Source organism: Diadema antillarum, unplaced genomic scaffold, assembly GCF_040938485.1.
Source record: "Diadema antillarum isolate AM-2024a unplaced genomic scaffold, OU_Dant_1.0 seq00001971_RagTag, whole genome shotgun sequence".
NCBI classification, from domain to species: Eukaryota; Metazoa; Echinodermata; class Echinoidea; order Diadematoida; family Diadematidae; genus Diadema; species Diadema antillarum.
In genome coordinates, this window is record NW_027272630.1 from 56,231 (window position 1) to 76,761 (window position 20,531).

Consider the following 20,531-nt stretch of genomic DNA (forward strand, 5'->3'; position numbering starts at 1 on the left):
ACATAACTCATCTCATCCGGAGCCCTTGTTTCATCATCTCATTTCACAAATATAGCATATTCGTGTACAATCATGCGACAAATCCTTATCTGGTAAAGATCAATCAGATATTGCTTACCTGATGTCTGGAACAACCTACTCTGCCAATAAAAGTAGTGTAAGACACTTCTTACAGCTTAAGGCGTATTTAAAAGAAAAAAATCTGTATACTATAGTATTTATATACCCACCTTGGATATTTCTCCTTGATAAAAGCCTAGTTATGTTATCAATCTTACTTATTTTTTTTCTTTGGGTCTTCGTCAGCCCTGAACTATAATAAAATGTCATTTGATTTAGCCCACTCTTGTACGTCCTTCCTTTTTAATAACGATTGTATAAGGGCATTTATTTGCAGATTGTATCACCAAGTCAAGTGCACACAGTACACATAAAATATACGCATTTTGAAATGGTCCTTCTGAAGATAATAAAGCATATCATGTTTTCATAAGGAATGCAAAAGAAAACCAGCAAGCAAACGAACAATCATGGTCCTAATAATGATTCACTTTCCTTAAGGCGGCATATAGAAAATTGTTTTCATCATTTTTTATATGAATTACCTGTTGGGTATGCAAGTTAACTTTATCAAGACCTTATCTACGAAACTGTCTGTATAAATACTAACGTATGTTATTTTCTTTTTCGTATAATTTCTTTATTAGGTGATACGCTATCAGCGTATCACCTATTGTGATTGCCAAAATTTCTCTTTTTTTTTATTCTTCTTTCTTTCTGCCACATTTTGTGTCGTCAATATCTCAACAATGACATTACGGAATAACATGACATTTTCAGTCAACATGTCTCATGACAAAATCTAGCCACAATAAGGTTTTCATGACAGTAACATATCTATGACGTCATCTAGGCGCCATTTTGTGATTTTCGGACCTTGTCACATGATCGATCATAACTTCATAACTGGATATCATTTCTGTATCATTTTCGGTGGACATAAAGTTCAGGTCACGCTCTATCTTACTTTTTAACGCTAGTTACCCAGGTCTTCATTACGCGCGCGTTTGCGCGCGTCAAAATTTTAAAAGGCTCAAAACGACTTCCCAATGGGAAATCTCGAAGTTTCAGACAATTTTAAGCGTTTCAAACATTTTCTCGCGTGCGCGTCCGTCCGCGCAATTTCGCGCGCAGAGGGCGTAAGCAACATGAAAATGCATTTTTTTTGACTGATTTGGATTCCTGATACTTTGAGTAACAATATCCATTGATTTCCGATCGATGTTGACCTATAACAAAGAAATGCACTGGCGTCAAAGTTGAAATTCCGCGCGCGCGTCTTTCTGCAAATATAGTGAAAAAACATGTCTTTGTTTATTTCGGCATAGCTCTTTAAATCGTCCATTGACCCTATATTTCTATTGCATATTACAAAAGCATATGAATTGGAAATAACGTTTCAAGTACCAATATTGCCAGGAAAACTCATGACGTCATCATATCATCATCTGAAATCAAAAAAGTGGAATTAATTTTTTTGAGGTACTGTTTCTGTCATTCATTTACTCGTATCTCTGTTGTTTAAGCTCAATATTATCCCAAATTCAGATATGTTGTACTTTGAACATTTACCTTTTAAGTCCATATCATGCTTTTGATATTTGATGACGTCATCATACCTTAAATTGTGATTAAAGGTAAAGACGTAAAATCGGACAAGTTTACGTGTATTGTCTATGGGAGGTGAGTTTTTTTTAAACCATGCATTGACTTAACAACGTTTAAGCACCTTTATCTCAGCTGATTTTGTTTCATTTCCTCTGAAACTTAAGTATGTTGTAGCTGTGACAATAAGCTGCAGTAATCATGCATTTTATTCTTTGAAATCTCCTCATGAGGTTGACAATATTGCAATTTAAAACTGAAAATGAGAATGGAATGTGGACGAAACGATTCCTGATTCATCTTTCACGTACATAAATCTACGTTCCTCTAATTTTCTCGTCGAGACGTATGGCCGAGTGGTTAGAGGCGTCGTCTCAGAAACGTGAGGTTGCACACGTACGGGTTCGAACCTCACAAGAGCACGAAAGAAAATAATTATTTTTTTAATTTGTTTTTTCTTCAATGGAGTACTACACCTTCGTCCATGTAGAAATCACGTTCGCATGTAAACACAACTATACGCACACACTCACATAGTATCCCTTTGTTTTGCGTTGGAGACTGCATTACTTCGACTGCTGCAAAATTTTGCAGGCTGGGCTTTTCAAACTGATTTAAAATATTGTAATAAAATGAAATTTGTTCATATCAATTCAGTAACACAATGTAGTCGTGGTTACTTTTTGCTGATTTATACATGGAACAAGCTATACATTGTAAAAAAGGTATTTGAATTGTTCCTTTAAGTCAGTCTTCTGTATTGATGATTATTTGTCAATTAGTGGTTTTTGTGGAGTTTCAGATAGTGATAAAAAGTATAGATGATAAGTACAGCGATAATTCCTACAGTTAGTTCAAAGTTGTGTTACAGAGGTTTGATACATACATTTAGCATTGTGTGTGTGTGTACGTGTGTATACAGGTTGGCCATATGACACATTCTAGACAATTAATCTTAATTAATTAGCAAACGTGATCAGCTATGGAACTGAAAATGGTACTAATGTATGATGTTAATGATTCTAATTAAACTGTGACGAGTTTAAAGGGATAGCTTAACTGTGTGTAAAAATAAAGCAATTATAAGGAAATTTTAGGGGAATTTGATAACCATGCCTATAATAATTTCATACAGGTACTAATAGCTGCCTCATGTTCATGTGATCGATCGTCATATCAATAGCAAACTGACAACGTACGATGAATATGTTATACATTGAACAACCTTCAAGTCCATATCGTTATTTTCTAATTTGATGACGTCATCATGCTAGAAGGTATGGTTAAAGGCGAGATATCGAAATCAGCGAAGATTGTACGTTATGTCTATGAAAGGGGATTTTTGTTTTTTATCCATGCATTGACTCGATAACGCTCGAGCACCTTTACCTCACTTGATTTTGATTTCCTCTGAAACTTAAGTATGTTGTAGCTGAGACAATAAGCTGCAGTAATCATACATTTTATTTTATTTTTTTAATCTTCTCACCAGGTTGAGTATTTTGCAGCATAAAACTGAAAATGAGAATGGAAGATGGACGAAACGATTCCTGAGTCATCTTTCACATATAAGTTTACGTTCCTCATATTTTCTCGTCGAGACGTATGACTGAGAGGTTAAAGGCGACGTCTCAGAGACGTAAGGTTGCACACGTGCGTGATTAAAGGCAAGGTATCAAAAACCAGCCGATTATAGGTTTTATGTCTGCGGGACGTATTTTTCCCAAGTTGCCAGAAATGGCATAGCGACCTCAGTCGTTACAAGGCCGCTTTTCCGTCTAGCAATGCAATAGATGTTCACACGGCCACGTTTAATAGTTGAGTGGGCATTGACTTTCCCCCTGTTATATCTATACATTGTTGTGTGTATTTTTTTTTTGTCTTACCATTTCCGTGGATGACCCGTGGCCGAGTGGTTACAGAAACGGTTTGGCATGCACGCTCAATATATTTTCAAGGTGCCTATATCACATTCTTTTCTTTGTCGATCGCAGATGACCGTCATCTGATGACCACAAGCGTATCACCTAACTCGTCCTCAATGTGACGAGTTTTCATGTCTCGTTCTTCTTTGGAATGACCGACTCCTGTTATCTATCAAGTCTGATGTTATCAGGAATATTTGCAAATATGATTGATGATCGTTTGTCATCAAAAGGATCGTCAAAAGGAAATAACCATATATGGGGGGGGGATGCCTGTCACCATCAACATCACACAAGTCATAATTATTTCAAACAATCCGGTCAATTTTTTTTTAAATTTATAATATGGTAATTTTATTTTTCATTCTCTCATTTCTTTAGAATGTCACCACACAAAATTGCTGCTTCCATTGAAGACCCTTGGTCACTTTCTCATTTCATCCCACCTCTGACGTCCATAGCCCACCTGTTTTCCAGCTAACCCTTGCAGTATAAAGTTCCATGGTAAATCCCATGGATGAAAGCGTAGTCTTAACATGGAGCTGTGTTAAAGCTCCATGATCTTAGAATTTTCCCTGATTCCATCCAATGTTGTTATTTTATGGAACTGGTCGAGTCCCGTGTGATGCCCCTGATGATGTTAGACTAGGTGTAATCAGGGTGGCGGGACGCCTCACCGATGTGATAAAATCCAAGGAGAAACCAAGCTCGCCGTCTGGGAATAAGAACCCCTCCCTTTAATTGGCGTTTAGAAAGAGGCATTCAAGGACCCTGTCTCAGAACAGGGAGGTCATTCTCCCGAGGACAAAGTTGTAGTTGCTGATGGGATTTAAGGACAGTGTCCCACCATGGGCAAAGCCTACACACGATGGACTGGCTTTAGCTTTAGACCCAAATTCTCCGCGACAATTGTACTTCCTTCATCCCCTTTCACATTTTGGTTAGTCTCCTCTGCCCGTTCCCCCATTTCCAAATTAAAGGGACTATACAGTTCTGGTTTAGGTGAGGATTTACCTCTTAATGTTTTGCGAGATAAGGGCATACAATTTCAAGGGCAATCAAATGACTTTTATTTGATGAAAATCAGTTTTGAACGACTGAGATATCCAAAAACAATTTGAAACAAAGAGATCATAATAAAAGGTGTGGCATGTTGCCTTTTGTTATTACCGCTATAAATATCTCGGCCATTTGAAAACCAATTTTCATCAAATAAACATTGAATCCTTGTTAAAATTACACGCTACTTCATATTTCATGAGAGGTTTACCATCATCTCACTTATAGAAATATTATAAACCTGAATTCTCAACTCTACCAGTACTGTACAGTCCTTTGATATGTCTTTGCTCTCTGCGTGCGCCTCATATTTTGGGTTTATTTTGCCTCAATGACGTGAGTATAAGTATTCTTAATTTTGTAAAGGCCACCCCTCTTTACAATATTCCTGGATCTGCCCTGTCATCATCATGTAGTTATTCTGGTGAAGTAGCCGCGAGGTCATGGGTGAGCAATTTCAATGCCCTGTATAATAGGCCTACCCAGAATGCTTGAGAGCGATCGAGTAGGAAGTCTCACTACTGCTCTTGGACAATGTTGAAGAAAAAAAAATCACTCAATAATTTTATCAACTTCATGAGAAGGTGAAACAAATCCTTGTAAAACAGTGCAAAAATGACCAAAATCGGATAAGAAACAGGGAAGTTATGACTTTATTAAACTTGCATTTTTTTTTGACGGAAAACACTTCTTGACCAGTCGTTATGAATATTCAGATCAAGAAGCTGATGATGTTATGCTCTTACAATTTCTATTATAAGGAAATGACACAAATATCTCACAAATCAACTGTATGAATACAAAACTTTCCATAAACCCAAAGTAAAAAGGAACAAAATGTTACTTCAGATATGGGTATATGCTTTAACAATTTTTCCGTTCGTATACATGAATAATTGTGAGGGCATGACATCAAATGGGAAATTTCCAAATGTCATTTCGTCATTATTATCCAAAGTTTGTTATTTTTGGAACGTTCTGTTGCGATTGTTCTCTTTCTTTTAGAGTTTATTCATTTGGGGTGAATTTCCTTTGTCTGACCAAGTCTGGCAAAGCGTCTGATTATGCCCCTACTGTTCTTGGAAAGCAATGGGAATGAGTGACCTCCAGCAAATATAAGTAAGGAGGTTTGAGAACAGTCTCATTCCCTTTGATCCCATGTTTCATGCCGCCACTCAGAAATATTTGAAGTATGTGCATACTGAACTGGAGCTGCCTCACAGATAAGAAGACAATTGATTCAAGTGACATTACATCATGACTCGTCACTCTCAAAGGAAGGTATGTCTTTGTGATCGTAATTGCTTTTCGCCGTCCCTTTATTTATAGAAAACAAGCGGCACATTAATAGTAGGCCTACAGGCACGGGGAGGTGCGAATAAAAATTGTACAAAAATTGATGAAATGAAAATCAAAATTACTACTAGTTTTTACATGACTTTACACTAATCTAACATATCATAAATGAATAAAGAACTATACCGTCGAAAATTATACCATATCAGTTTCATTTGTCGCAACGATCGGAAAGATGATAAAATCGGCTTTGTAGTGAGATTGCAGTTTCAAATATTTTCACGACAAACAACTCAGGTTTACATTTTTGCACATAACCTCGACGGGATTTATTAATTGATTCATATGCTTTATCATTAAGAGAACATTCATTCTATTTGACAAATAAACAAACGGAATATATATGGACGATATTGTTAGAGTTTAAAATGAATCTTCTGATTACTCAAAATGACGGTGGATTGGAACCCTGATCATCAAAGACATCAGTGCACCTGTGGAATTCTTTTGTGCATCAACAGAAATTAGGTGAAATTCCATTGCATTTGATAAACGAGCAGCATACCCGATATTATGTTAGCGTTAAAAATTAATCTTCAGATTGCTCAGAAAGATGGCGGCTTCAAGCATCTAACATCAAAGTCACATTTAATGCACCTGTGGAATTCTTTTGTCTATCCATAGAAAACTGACAGCCGATTGAATAATTATAGTCAGTTGTAACTCTATCTCTCGAACCTCCTTGATGTCATGAAGACATAAACACTTCAGAGTTAACAGACTATTATACTTGTCAGCTAATTTCTTGGAAGATTCTCTCTAAATTGTTAGTGAAAGTATGTGATTCCAATATTTCGATAATAAAAAAGTGTCTGACAAGTACGGAAGCCGATGGCTTTGGAGCAATGGAGCATCATGCATATCTGCTCCCTTGATACCAGTGTTGAACCTGCATCTACTCATCTCATTGATTGTGTGCTCCGGAAAGTTTTCTGTGCCTCTAGCTAATCACACCTTTCTCTGGTCGTTTTGTAAGTACAAATGTACCTAAAGTAGCAGATTGTGATTGTGCTTCTTATAGCACATCTGTGGAATACAGTGTGGAGCAACTTTACTGTTGGCTAGCTCGTATGACTATTAGTAAACTCTATTAATCTCATGTTGTATATTGCTTTGGAGAGTGTTTGTATAGTTTGAACCACAATCGATTGATTTGGAGGTGGCACGATAAGAAGACTTAACATGTTTATAACCCGAAGTCCTACATGCTGTGCACACTTATGATCGATGGTGGATGGTTGGTGATTGTGTTTATCTAAAGATGCAATATCAGAATGCACTGCATTGTATTTGCGCTTTGAAAGTTTTGTGTTTGGACATTTTGCCTATACATCATAAGTTTATAATCACGCTAACAATAATTAGGAAAGCTGATTTAGAGTCAAAAGTCTGTCTGAGGTTTGCTTGTACATATAGGTCCTATAGCAAAATGCTCTATTGACCTTCACACTCTCATAATAGGATAAAATAAAAATGCATGTAAACATTGGTCTACAGCACCCCCTCTCTCGCCTGACAGATTTACAGTGTATGTCCAATGACCATTTCCTTGAGGGGCAAAGGTCACTACACTTCTGAAATATTGACTCCCATTTGCAGAGAGGACTAGCCATCATAAACTAAAGAACATTGCCAAAAAAAAAAAAATGTATCAAAATTTAATTCACGCTCTTTATTATGTATATAATGTTCACTATACATGCACGATCAAAGAAAAAAAAACTGTTCAGTGTGATTATTATGCATGGATTATTATCCACTCATTTGTAAATATGGAAGTCCCAAATATCGGTCGAATCCAAACGAAGCAATCATACTGTCAGGTCGACCAGATAGATCAAAGCTCTTTATCTGTGGCAGCAGTATTGCAAAGAACTCAGAACGCTGAAAAGGTTAAACTAAGATTTAAAAAAAAACTAAAATTACACTTGTATACATAGGCCATAATAAACATATGAAATGTCAGAAAGTCATTGTCAAAAGTTAATTGAATATATCATATGTGATTGATATTGATCTCCCCTGGTATGTTACTGTTTCCGCTCGTATAGACTTATTAAGCAAGCACGCAAGACGTGATGTCCAGATCAGAATTTGAGGAAACTTTCATATTTCTAAATCAATTAATTGCAAAGACACTGTTTGATCAGTTTGTATCTTGTAAACGCTTTTGTCTAGATTGTTGTTTATAGAATAAGAAATTTTGGCCGGCCTTCGCCTGTTTCAATGCGGCAATCGTCTCTAAGAACACGGAGCGTCTCATCAACGAGTAATTAGTGCGACTGATCTCCGACCTCTCTGGGAGTGTCAAAAGCACAACCGACGAGAGAGGGGCGAGTCATCACGATATGACTGGCAATTTTTTGAAAATATACTACAGGAACAAGTGTGACGAGTCTGTAAAATATATTGGACCTGAATTATATTCTTCACTGAATGAGGTTGAACGTCAAAGAAGGTCATGAAGTTTGTCATGGGATTATCTACTCGAAACGATCCTATTATATATAGATATGATATTTCTTTATTGATAAACTCGGTTTGTAATATTCGTGTTACATAATATCACCGATTTTACTGTATATTGTATTATGTAATTTCCTTAAGTGCAATATTATACCGTTTTGATATGCGGGTTGTATATAATTTTATATTTCTTTAATTCCATCTTCATCAATACAAAGCTCAATCAAAAAAATAAAAGTCAATTTAGAGAAACCGAATGGCCTGTGCAAGATGGTATACTTTATTCTCTGTTTATGTCCGTCGGCATGGAAGAATGCCTGTATCATTGTCATGATACTAGTATTTCGTGGCACTACAGTATATACCTCCTCATTGATTTGTCATTAGATAGCCACTTACGTGAAAGCATAAAATACGTATGTATAGCTTCTATTTACAAAAATTATTTTCCTTAGTGACGCGTGTGTTTTTAATTAAAAAAAGGTGAGTACAATAAGCTTTGTCATCAATTTTATATGTCTGTGAAAATGTGCATAATGAGCATCTGTATACTTCAGTAGATTTCAGAGTATCAATACAAATACGAATGTATATAGGGCTCACACGGGTAAATGATTCCCCATATAAAGACGTGTGGTAAAATTCAAATTTCAAAAAATTATGTAAAATAGCTGGGAGAAATGAGGTGTTTCATCTTCACTAACCTGGATAAGTTAGTACCCTGCCATCCATCAAATTTCCAAGGCAAGTTCTTCTGCTCAAACTCTGTCAAAGGGTCCGCAAAGCCAGACTATGAGTTCTTGTCACTCAAAAATCACATATTTTCCGTACACGCGCCCAGTGAAATATAGTCCCTTTAAATTCCATGAGGAAAGCTTTCATCTTCAAACCCCCCCCCCAAAAAAAAAATGCAGTTTGTAGAGGAATTCATATTTAATATCTGCAGCTATTCAGTTTTATGCCAAACTGCATTAATGATTTGTAATTATTTGTTTCCATTTATTTTGGTATCTTTGGTACGAATTTATGAAGGGGTCTGGGACATTCAATTTTATTTACAGTTGTGAGCCCTAAAGGGCATTGGTTAAAATTTAGCCAACATGGCGTCGTTGGTACAGCTTAATTTACACTCTCGAGGAGAAAGCCTTGTGAGCTTAGACTATTTCGAAGGTACCACTTGGGGATATATATATATATATATATATATATATATATATATATATATATATATATATATAACTAATGCTAAGACAATACACATAAAATGATTGTGTGTGTGTGTGTGTGTGTGTGTGTGCATTTGTTTTTGCTACATTACATACAAATGGAATCTTGCCCGCTATTTAAAGCTAATCACTGTGTGTCAGTAAGCTTGTAATTTTTTTAAAGTTATGTATATGTGTGTGCTTGTGTGTTTATATGCAGTTCGATGAAGTTTTTGTTAACTCCTAAGGAATGTAGTAAATTTTTGGACATTCTTGTGGTATTTATACCTTGTTGAATATACATATATATGAATATATGAATGAATGAAAAAAAAAGAAGAAAAGGGCGGGGTTGGGCAGTCCTTGGCAAGTACAGTGTTCATCGAAATAAAAATAAATTTTTGATTTGTTGTTGTTGTTGTTACAAGGTTTGATTGTGGGTACACTAGATGGCGCTGTTCATTCAGTAGAGCCAGAGCCGTCTATTATAATAGTGAACCTGATTTGCATGTAGTGAGGAGTTCGTACCCCCTCCCCCTTTCCCCGTCAGCGAATAAACACGTAAACCTTTTTTCTTTTCTTTTTTTAAATCAATATGAACCCCCAGAATAAAGGGATAATACAGTATTGGTGGAGATGAGAATTGGGCTTTTAACTGGTTTTTTTTCTGCGAGATACAAAGAAAACACGTATGAATAATAATACAAGGCATATCATTTTAAGAGGAATTCAAAGTTTATTTTGATGAAAATCGGCTTTGGAATGATTGAAACATCAAAAATCAAAGTCAAACAAAGCAATCGTACTAAAATATGAGTCCCACACTTCATTAGAATCACTCTGTTTGGGATATTTCAGCCATTTCAAAACCAATTTTCATCAAATAAACGTTGAATTCCTCATGGAATTACATGCTCTTTCATATTTCATAAAAGATTTCTCATTATCTTAAAAAAAATGCTAGAAACCAGAAATTAGGTGTCTACCAAAAATATACGATTCCTTTAAGATGTAGGCCGGTAGGCCTACCGACTACTTATGGGTTGGGGTGGGGGTAAATATTACTGCACTGTATGTCTCTAGCATTTGACAATACGTCAGAATTTGTGGGGGCAAATCTATAAAATCGATTACTCAATAGGCTAAGTTTGAATCTCATCAAGTCCAGTGACGAATAAAGAAACTATCAGTATATGCAATATTGCATGTAAAAGAGTAGAATACTAGTAATATTCCAACGCATGTTCCATCGTGGGGAATAACAAAAAGAAAAATACATCGAATGCTCAAACAAACAAAAACTGATACTGGTAAACTCAGCCATATCGACATCCCTCTTTATTATTTAAGCACCTTCAAAAACACAAGACTCGCATGACTAGTAGCCAGATTCGAATTCAGCACCTTCGAAATAGGATAGGCTTATAAAACCAAAAACCATTAACCATGCAACCATACCATATACAATCATACAACCTTCTCGTTGTTTTTTTTTTCTAGTTTACTATCAACTTGATAAGGATAAATCTTATGCGAATTTCAGTGTTTAGTTTTCCCAAATTCCTCAGCAGAAAATTTGGATTCAGCAGCCTCGAAACATTTTTAAACCATTCTTCTTCTTTTTTCTGTTTCTCTTCATTTTTTTTTCCACGTAACGGAAATAACTCATAGGAATTTCAGGTTTTATGGAGGCTATATTGGAGGCTATCTGGAACGTCTGGATGCAAGAGTTGCACCCTCCAGATGATAATCGCATACACATTTTAGGGCAATACCATCAAAAAGAAAAGAAAAGAATGATAGAATAAAATGGGTGGACCGTAAAAAAAAAAAATGTTTAGCCGCAAAATTGATTTTAATTGGCTCCCACACGACAACTAGGGGACTTTGACAGAGCACACGATGATTGCAAATGTAAATAAAATATCTCTTTTTCTAGGCAGTTAGTTGGACTCATCTTAACAATACATTTCAGAGACAAACAAACCTTACGATTTGAAATGGGTGTACATGGAGATTATGCATATCTTCATGTTCATTTAATATCCATGACTTTTGACCTCATTTTATTATCCCGAAATGTGTGGACTGTTTCTTTCTTACGTCACTATAAACATATTCTGTCAGTTCGATGAAAATCTGATAATCTATTGCGATTGGGAAATTAAAGGGGCCCTGAAATGCAAATGCATGTTGATTTGTGTTGATTTATGATACCTTCAACATCACCTTAGCGGTGGAACGAATATCTAGAAACATTCCATATATTTTTAACTTCTTTTTCTTCTATTTTTCTTTAGATTACTTGGGTACGCCCACAAATAAAAAAATCCTTCCAAACCAATATTCTTGAGATGACCTCATCTGTCAATCATTGCTGAAGTACTTAAATGTTTAACAAAAGGCATTGAAATGCACCTTCCTCTTGACTCAGCATAATTTGCATGTTTCTTTGATAATGTGACTAACAAAAGACATGCAAGTGAACATGCAGGGAACATGCAAGTTATGTTGAGTCGAGGGGAAGGTGCATTTCAATGTCTTTCGTTAAACATTTCACTACCTTAACCATGATTGACAGATGAGGTCATCTCAAGAATATTGGTTTGGAAGGATTTTTTTTTTTTGTGGGCGTTCCCAAGTAATCTGAAGCAAAATAGAAGCAAAATCGTAAAAAATATATGGAATGTTTCTAGATATTGGTTTCAACACAAAAGTGGGGGATGTTGAGGGTATCATAAATCAACACAAATCAGGGCCCCTTTAAGCTTCTCTGCTTGTGATGTCTTCTACGACTTCTACATGATCTCTGACCTTTTGCCCCAAATCCATTTTTTCTTTTTACTTGCATCAAGAACATAATTTAACCTGCAAGTTTGGCGAAAACCTGATCTTTTGTTCCTGAATCATTTTTTGAAGATGAAGCTTAATTAGGTCTATTCTTTCTCTCTCTCTCTCTCTCTCTCTCTCTTGCCGTTTATAAGATCACAGTGAACTTTGCTCTCTAAATGTGATTGTTTCTTCCTTTCAGTATACGAACCAAGCGTTTAAGGTGTGTGTGTGTGTGTGTGTGCATGTGAAAACCCAATCTTGAGTTCACTATCGTGCACATTTGACGCTTGCCGTCAAAACTCCTCCAGAGTTGTCTTTAATTTCATGATAAATGTGCCCCACAAGTTCGGTAAAATTTTATCATCCTTATTATTAGTTACATGTATTGAGATATTCTTATCGGCCCCTATAATGGAATTATTATTTTTCTTTTTGTTGCTGCTGTTGTTGTTGTTTCTTGTAACCTCTATGACCTCTGCCATTTTGTTTTTTTGATCTCACGACCCAAAATCTAATTGTTTCTTTCTTGCTTCATATATTATTACGACCACAAACTGTAAATTTCGTGAAACCACTTGCACTGCTTATCCTGAGTAGCGAAGGTCTGGAAGCCAGACTAGTTACTCTGCGAAGCGCAACGTGGAGCTGGCAGTGAACTGCGCGAACGTTCTACGTTCACCGTGAGCTCTATGGTTCGAAAAGGTCAACACGAGGTTATTGGTCGCTGGCTTATTGGTCGCTAAATTCATGGTAGCTTTGGTCCATTCGAGGATGTCGTCGGCTCACCGAAGCTGGGTGCACGAGTGTGTAAAAAGAGCAGAGCAGAAGGGCCCCCAAAAAAGTTCTTAGAGTTTACGATAACAGTTCAGCTCAATAAGACTTGAAATTGACGTGAGTTGCATTAATGAATTGTGCGTCTTATATTTTTGCGAGAGACATTGGAAGCTTAAATGAACATAACGTCGAAGCAAGCCCGTGCCAGTACAGTCCCACTAATTAAAAAACATGTTGTTGCAAGCCTTAAATGACTGGTACAGTCACGACAGTGGGAGAGGTAGAGTAGAACTCGGCTAAATCGTGATATCGGTCCCCTCTTGTTCTGCGTGTGCATCTTCGCTATGTGCAGAGTCTATGGAGGTTGAAAGCAGTCACCGGCTATGACGAAATGAATGGCGGTGAATGGGGTGGGGACCTAGTATTTATTTCACGATATAATGTCAATGACAAACTAACTGCTGGGTGCCCCCTCTCTATATTTGCTGCATTGCCATTGAGTGTAAATACATACAGCCTACAGGAGAAACATTCATGCATGAGACTACGTACCATACTTGCCAACATTTTCATTTGAGAAAGCGGTAGAATCCAGGATGCCTATGCGAGCAGCACTACTACCTTGAATGCTAATGAAATCTTTCAAAAGCGGTAGTCTACCGCCAAATGTGGTAGAGTTGGCAAGTAGGGTTGGGGGTACCACGTATCGTCACCCTACTCTATCCAGAGTTTTTCAGCGTATTCATCCAGATCCAGATCCTAAGGATCTGTAGCTTGTTTATTCTAAAAATATAACACAAATCCGCCTAATTCTTACCTCAAATATGCCATAAATACTGCAGTTTTGAATGTCGTGACCATCTCGTTGATTATGAATCTCCGTTTTAAAATAGCGCAATTTTAGTGCGTGCGTTCCGTTTTCTTCGCGCAGCTAAGAAGGGAACCTTGCGATCGGCACCCCCTCCCCTCCATAGGTAATACACGTGAATTTCACAGCATAGGTAATACACGTGAATTTCACAGGCCATAGGTAATACACGTGAATTTCACAGCCATGCGTCGTTACTGAGCGGATGTGTAATTTTTAGCTTGGTTTGTTTGAGTTTGATTTTCGTTTCTTCGTTTTTATTGTCTTTATAGCTAATTAAATGACACTTAATCCCGCGCGTACCTTTTCGTTCTATATGCAAACAGCCATGATACGCAGGGTGCCGATGGGAAGGTGCCCTGTCGATAGGTGGTGCCCCAACCATACATAGTAGAAATAAAAAGAAAAAAGTGAAATAAAACCCGGAAGTGGCACCAGAAATATTAGTCAACCCCCCCCCCCCTTACAGAATTCCTGGATCCGCCCCTGCCTACGTGCAGCGGTTTTGCTGCATTCTTCACTGGGGATGGGGATGTGAAGATGTCCAACTAAATTAGAACTGAAAATCCTGATAATAAAGGAGATCAACAGCAAAACATTGTAAATGCACCATGGCATTGGAAAAGCATTAATGTTACATGCATTTCACACGTATTGTCAATAGAGGGTAGGCCTAGCACTAGTTTAGGGGTGTTTGGTTGAAAACAGGGCGCAACTGAGTGCGTCAAAATAAAGCCCATGCATTTGATGAGTTTAAAAGAACAGGCTATGATAACATTGCCATCAATCATCTGCATTGGAAATTGAATTAATGGCAAGTTACGTCCTTCAATCTACAGTATTGTTGGTAAGTTTTTTCATTCCAGTACTTTTCGTTGCCTTGTTATTCAGTGTTACCAACATGTCAATTACAGCAGTTAATGTACGTAAATGAAGTTTGTCCTATCAATTTGTAGTGCACTAAATTCAGTTCTTTACATCACAGATTGGTAAACCAGTCAGTAGTCGACATGAATCCTGACACGTACGCCGTGTGCGAGAAACTCATCCCTGCAACCTACGTCCAGCAGGGCTGCGAGTCCCGGCGTGTTCGAGAGAACAAGATCAAGCATCTCATCGAGCAGCGCAAGTGGCCGGAAGAGGGATGGGATGACGAAACAATAGAACTGCTGCTGAGAGAGCTTTCCATCATGGACAGCAACAATTTCCATGGCAACTGTGGGGTCGGCGAGCGGGAGGGACGGCTGTCGTCAGACATGGTGCGAAGGCGGCACTACGGGTAAATACTGGGTACACATGTATGCACTGCCCTGGGCTCTGCTATGAGCTCATTGCCAGTTGAGGAATTACAGCTAAGATTTTATCCTGTCAGAGGTTTAGACACATGGATATCTTTTTCACAAGAAGGAGCCTGAATATTTCACGTTGCTAAAAACAGGGTATTGACAACCTTAAGTGACAAAATCTAGTCATGGAATATTGAGGAGGGATTAAATATGTTGTGTTCCCTCAAATCTTTTCATCCCTTCCGAAGGATCTGCATTCCCAGCTGCTTTTGCCTTGTGAACTGTAGTTTCAAGAATAGAGGCACACACAATGTCACCAAAATAGTGTCGGCTGCAATACACTATCTACTGATTAAGACCTGATGTTACAATGAGTTAGGGTTTGATTAGTGTACACTGTACACAATGCTTTCAATGACAGCTTCCCTGCTTGGTAGAAATCATTAAACATGATGAACTATCTGCTCACTCCGATGTACTACATGATGTGTACTACACTCTGATTACAATCTGTATACTTTGTGTTGAAATTTAAATTGTACTTTTGATGTTTTAATGTGCTGTCATGATGATCGTTTTGCTGAAAGTGGTTTTATTTTGATCACAAAGTTCTCTGCAGGATCCAAGTACAGTGTTTAAAAGATACGGCTGAAAATGCTCATTCTTTAAATTGGATGACGCAATTCTGTATATTTTGTTGTCCTTTTCAATTTCAAAGGTTGGCTCATGGAATTGGACGGTCTGGAGACATCACCGCCATCCAGCCCAAGGCAGCTGGTTCCAGCATCCTGTCTAGACTTACTAACTCTATGGCACTGGATGTCATTCGAATGGCAGGTGAATCAAAGCAATTACAGACAGGAAAACCGTGTACTGTTGCCAGATCACACTTCTTTAAATGCCGTGATCTTCTGAGATTCTGAGAGATATTTCCAGCAGAGGAACATAAAGTAGGAAGGTGTTTTAGATACCACCCAATATTTTTTTTTCTTTGTTACTAAAAAAAAAAAAAAAAAGTTTTTTTTTTTCACTTTAAAACAGATGTCCTTACTAGTGTATCTTTTTCAGTGACCAATCGTGAATGTATGTTTTTATGTTTTCTATTTGTATGTGTGTGTGCTTAGTTGATAGAGAGCACATTGTACACCTGTAACTGGACACTTTTCCAATACAAATTGTTTGTGTACAAATAAGTGGGTGTTTTGTAAATTAGCAATTTTCATCTAAAATGTATTTCACTGTCAATATGTTGCTTTCTTGTTTTACATGTATGTCATATGGTGAACAAGATTTTGAGCTGAAACGACCCTTCGTTTGTTTGTTTGTTTGTTTTTTCAAATTTTAGGAGTGAGGAGTGCTGCATCTTGCTTTGTTGTTCCCATGGCAACAGGGATGAGTCTGGTGCTGTGTTTTCTCACCTTACGACAAGTGAGACCAAAGGCACGATACATCATCTGGCCCAGAATAGATCAGAAGTCTTGCTTCAAGGCTATTGCGACTGCTGGCTTTGAGTCTGTCGTGATTGAGAATTGTTTAGAAGGAGACGAGCTGCGGACGGATGTTGAGGCTGTGTCTGCAAAGATTGCTGAACTGGGAGCAGAGAACGTCCTCTGTGTCTACACCACAACCAGCTGCTTTGCGCCCCGAGTGCCCGACAGACTGGAGGAGGTTGCTGCTATTTGTAAGGAAAGGGACATCCCCCATGTGGTGAACAACGCCTATGGTGTGCAGTCTTCCAAGTGCATGCATCTCATTCAGGAGGCGGGACGGGCTGGCCGCGTGGATGCTTTCGTCCAGAGCACCGACAAAAACTTCATGGTGCCTGTCGGGGGGTCGATCATCGCTGGATTCGATCGTGAGTTTGTGGACAGAATCAGCCAGTTTTACCCCGGGAGGGCGTCAGCAGCTCCATCGACAGATCTGTTCATTACACTCCTTTCTCTCGGCTCCTCTGGCTACAAGAAGCTTCTGAAGGTAACGTGATTCATTTGTATCTGTCCTTCTTATTGGAATCTCTCTGTTTCATTTGAATTTTTTCTCCCCTTTAAATTCTTATTTGTCTATCTCTGTCTCTCATCTCAGTAGTATGGCCGCTGTCCATTTCTCTCTCTCTCTCTCTCTCTTACTTTACAGTTTCTACGGTAACTCATCTTTCCCCTATTTCATCCTTCTTTTCACAGGAGAGAAAAGAACTCTACCAGCATCTCAGGGAAGAGCTGAGCAAGGTTGCCGAGAAGCACGGCGAGAGACTCCTGCAGACTCCTCACAACCCCATCTCCATGGCGATGACCCTCGGCAACATCCCAGGTGGTGGCGGGAAGGCAGTCACGGAGCTGGGCTCCATGCTGTTCACACGATGTGTGTCTGGGGCGAGGTACGTGTCCTTTGATATCAGCAAGGTGTTGTAGTATTATGAACTGTATTTTCTTCTCCAAGTGCAAATTAGACATCTTCATGTTCATCATAGGAAGCATGTCGTTGGTGGGGTGACAAAACCTCGTATCTCAATATTTGGTGAAAATGAGTTTTCTTCATTATATTGAAGCTAGGAACCATTTTACTATGTAGTTCTCAATCCTTATATGCCCATCTGCAAAAATAAGGTCACAAATGATAAATAAAAGTTGGCTGTTTCTATTGACTTACATGCTATGGCAGCCATGTTTTTTAGCTCTCCTGAACATTTGACATTTTTGAGATACGAGGTTTTGTCACCCCACCAACGATGTGTTTGTTGTCTTGGAAGATCCATAAGGAGGAAATTGTTTGCATTTGATTATGAATTGAATTGACTCCCCAATGAAACACAAAGGTACAAAATTAAACGATTTTTTTTTCTGCCTTTTCCTCTTGCCAGTGAAGTTTGGTAACTACATTTATTATAGTAGAGATTGCTGAATCTACCATCTTTCCTCAAAACAGTGATATCATTGCCCGATGTGCAAAGATGTTGAAGAATTGTGTTATGCAGCCTCCATTAGAGATAGTGTACAGTCTATTTCATGTTTTTGTTTGCCAGAGAACTTTGTTAATTCCTTCTGTGCCATGATAGCACGCCTGGCTCAGTTGATAACTCTGCATATCTTGCTCAAATGCACTGCTGCTCACAAACCGATTGACAAATCGCAATGTACCACAGCACACTGAAAGCATTATACCTGTAGCTTTATTATCAAATTTACATCACAGCAATGCTCATGATTTTCTCTACAACTTTACTGTTGCATCTCTAGCATAAATGCTTCTTTGAGAATTTGTAGGCCTGTGAAAAAATAGACTGTTTTCTTGAAGTGCTCATGTGAATGTGGTGCGGTCTCAGCATACAAAGGAATACATAAGGTGTCACCACTTTGGCCCCCCCCCCCCCCCCCCCCCCGCCCACTCTTTTTTACCGCGGAAGTGTGTAAGTGGCACTAGAAATAAATAAATCGAAATAGAGAGAGAGACCTTGCCTGAAGTGTGAGTGCGCTAAGGTTACGTTTTTGTGCTGAAGACTTTTTTTTTTTTTTTTTTTTTTTTTTTTTTTGCTTGTCAGCTGAAGAAAGCCCTCCACTATTGAAAATGCTCCGCCGGCCTTGGACTGTACTCAAAACTACAAGCTGGAGTAGCCATGCCCAGGACATGAGCTCTTGCAATAGAAATTGTAAGTCTTGGTATTTGTGAATAACGTAGATGACAGATGTAAAAGTTGTTTTTGTTCTTGTTCCACTAGAGTCGTACCACAAGCTGTTGTCAAGGAGATCAATAGCCACACCTTCCAGGGATTCGGCTCTCACTGCAACAGCTACCGGTGTGCCTACCTCACGGCCGCGGCAGCGGTTGGCATGACAATGGAGGATGTTGCTCTCTTTGTCAAGCGACTGGACAAGACGCTAGCCAAGTGGCAGGGCAAGAAGGGAGTGACCAATGGTCCTATGGGGGAGGAACAAGTGACCAAAGAGGATGTGGTCAGCAGTTCGTAGGGAGAGGTCAAAATCCTCACGTTGCAGTTATGAGAATTGAAGAAGAGCAAATATTATGAATCTATTCATTAGTGTTTTTGTATCTGTTGCTTATTAATTGAACTGGAATACGTCGTGTACGTACATTTAAAGTGATATGATTGCCGGTAATTATTCACTTATTATACTTTTCTATTAATGTGCAATATCCAGATAACCCACAGTGATTTTGTGTACTCCCTTGCCGAGAAAGGTTCTGTTGACAGTGTGGAATGTAATACATTGTATAGTTTCTAGGGGAACTTCATTATTGAGGGAACCTACAGTATAAGCGTTGGCAGGTGTTACCTGCAAAATTACATGATTATAAGAGGGTTTTGCTGTCAGTTATAGCTTTCTGACCTCTTTATAAAAAGTTTCCCTTGTACAGCATTAAGATCAGAAAATATAGCAGTCTTTGTTTTCAAATTCTTTGCGGCATAGCCTTGAGGATTCTCTCTTTACATCCTCTCTCAGAAAATAGTCGCAGGAACAAGGCAAAAGGCTGTCGGAAAGTGTATTCTGCATTCTAACTCAACAAAGTGTTATTAATGGACTGGGGGGGGGGGGGGGAAGGATCAGGGCCCAGTTTCATAAAACTTGTCATCAATGACAATTTGTCATAGTTGTTATAAGCTACTGAAATCCTTGCATCTGATTGGCTAAGAGCAAATTTGTTATAGGAATGTGGCAGTTGTCACTGATGACATGTTTTATGAAACAGGACCCAGGAAATAACCTTCTACCTTCAGTGATGCATAGTCTCCTTGCTGTTGCAGAAGGCTTCCTTTAAAAAAAAAAGGAAAAAAAAATCAACAACAAACAAACCAAAAAAATATGAAATATCTGTCCATGTTCCGAGCAAATACAAATGCCCATATCAGGGCAATTATCCCCCCCCCCCCCCCCCCCCCCGGCTAAATACTGGCTAGTGGTTGGCTTAGAGTAAAGATTAGGGTTAGGTTTAGGGTAATAGAATTTGGGTTATGGGTACTAGGATTAGGTTCATGGTTAGGATTAGGGTCAGGGGAAGGGTCCAGGGTAAATACTGGTACCCTAGACCCAGAAGTGCCACCCTGATTTTAACACCTTTTTTGCCCATTCAGGTGCATGTA

General features: G+C 38.3%; 1 protein-coding gene across 1 annotated transcript; it reads left to right on the forward strand.

Moving 5' to 3' along the window:
• The first annotated feature begins 15,160 nt into the window (after nucleotides 1–15,160).
• Nucleotides 15,161–19,439, forward strand: LOC139713452 (O-phosphoseryl-tRNA(Sec) selenium transferase-like). Its single transcript, XM_071625180.1, has 5 exons — nucleotides 15,161–15,429; nucleotides 16,155–16,273; nucleotides 16,782–17,410; nucleotides 17,617–17,810; nucleotides 19,149–19,439. Exons 1-5 carry the CDS (start codon nucleotides 15,161–15,163, stop codon nucleotides 19,396–19,398), a joined length of 1,461 nt encoding a protein of 486 aa, XP_071481281.1. The 3' UTR covers nucleotides 19,399–19,439.
• Nucleotides 19,440–20,531: the final 1,092 nt, after the last annotated feature.

Bases quoted from the DNA above. Each gene is read 5' to 3' on its own strand.
- LOC139713452 (XM_071625180.1), top strand. From the start codon at position 15,161: ATGAATCCTGACACGTACGCCGTGTGCGAGAAACTCATCCCTGCAACC. The intron at 15,430-16,154 runs GTAAATACTGGG...TCAATTTCAAAG, and splicing joins GTGCGAAGGCGGCACTACGG to GTTGGCTCATGGAATTGGAC. The intron at 17,411-17,616 runs GTAACGTGATTC...TTCTTTTCACAG, and splicing joins GCTACAAGAAGCTTCTGAAG to GAGAGAAAAGAACTCTACCA.